This window comes from Lygodium microphyllum, chromosome 20, assembly GCF_053477565.2.
Source record: "Lygodium microphyllum isolate KBCC chromosome 20, Lygodium_microphyllum_v1.1.10, whole genome shotgun sequence".
Taxonomy (NCBI): Eukaryota; Viridiplantae; Streptophyta; class Polypodiopsida; order Schizaeales; family Lygodiaceae; genus Lygodium; species Lygodium microphyllum.
In genome coordinates this window covers 116,025,118-116,026,629 of record NC_141154.1, presented here as the reverse complement: position 1 = coordinate 116,026,629, position 1,512 = coordinate 116,025,118, and the positions used below count along the sequence as shown (strand labels likewise).

The window sequence follows — 1,512 nt, the reverse complement described above, 5'->3', positions numbered from 1 at the left end:
AATGATGAAGTCTACACAGATTTTGGGCATTTTCAACAATGATTGGATATCAAAGAAGCTCACACGTGGAACTAATGCAGGGTCCCTTCCAAATGGAGCAAAAGATATTATGAACTTCCTTATTGGAAAAAAGAAAAATCCTCTTCAATCCTCCATTAGTTTGCCTTGGTGTGTATACGTTGTGGGATGCAATCTAGAAACCTTTGATCTTATACATAATGTTTACAGAGATCCAATTACCATTGGGATTGTTGTTTTAGATGGATCACATGGGGTTGAGAGAATGAAATGGGACCATAAAGTTTAGAAAGGTCGTATTCACTCTACTACAAATGACATGTGAACCTAAACAATTCATGTTGTTATCATTTCTTGATCGAAAGCAAATGGCAACTTTAGAAAATGCTCTTGAAAGCATTTCTTGCAAGTATTACATGGTAGTTGGTAGTGTTGACTTCATACCAATGGATAAAACCTTTGCTTTTGGATCTATAGATTCTTTTGTGGTTTTGAAATTAGTGTCCATGGAGAAGAGATTCATAAATTTTGAGCGCTATATAAACATTGTCAACAAGCCTTTCATTTTGGACTTTGAAGGATTGGTCAAGGATTGCAATGATGAAGGCCTTGGAAAAGACCAGAGGATTGCAAAGGTCGTTTTGAGAAAGAAAATGAAAGTTATGGGAACTAAAATCAAAGCATTCAATGATGCTCATGAGGTTGTATTTGATGTATATGCAAGTGGACTTGCATCTAAGGTGGCATCGATAAATCACATGAAGACTATTGCAGTGGTTTGCAACACTCAACAACAAAGAGAGGTTGAAGCACAATTGTGGAGAGTCCATGAGAGTGCCAAACAAGATTCAAATTCTCAAGAGATTCCTTCTACTGAAGTTCAAATTCTTGAAGTACCACTTGAGGGCATAGAAGAATCAAGCCAAGATATAACAAGTCTAATTATGAAAGAGAAATTAAAGGCTACTTCAGGTGTTTAAACCTTGTTCCTTCTCCTTTCATTAAGGAAGACACATTGATGTAATTTTTATTGTTTTATTGAGAAGTTACTTCCATTAGCATTTGTGATATTTTCTTTCTTTGGTGATATTACTTAAAGAAACTATATCTTTGGTTTTTTTATTTTTTTACAAAAGATACCAAGCATGTTTGGTTAAAAATTTTATTTAAGTTAATCTTTTGCTAAAATAGCATTAAAGAGCTCATTAAAATTTATCATCCTCTGTAAGGATAACTATCTAAAGGAGATATTGTAATCTAGTGTGTAATAATACTTATCATAATGAAAAGTTTGAGCTAGCTATGCAAAATTTACTTAAGTTTATTTTAGATCTTATTTCAATTAAACTCTTATATGTGTTGTCTAATGATCTTGTCATGTTAGTTTTGGTTTATATTTGTCCACATGGCCAATTCTCTTATCTCTTATAACCTCTTTTACTACATCACTAGTGTATGTCTATGCATGTACCTTAGGATAAGAGAGCCAACAAT

At 33.1% G+C, this 1,512-nt stretch overlaps 1 protein-coding gene across 1 annotated transcript; it reads left to right on the top strand.

Annotated features, from left to right (window-relative positions):
* Positions 1 to 386: 386 nt before the first annotated feature.
* On the top strand, positions 387 to 998 carry LOC148019284 (uncharacterized). The gene has a single exon (XM_087660844.1). The coding sequence runs from the start codon at positions 387 to 389 to the stop codon at positions 996 to 998; it is 612 nt and encodes a 203-aa protein (XP_087516970.1).
* The last annotated feature ends 514 nt before the right edge of the window (positions 999 to 1,512 follow it).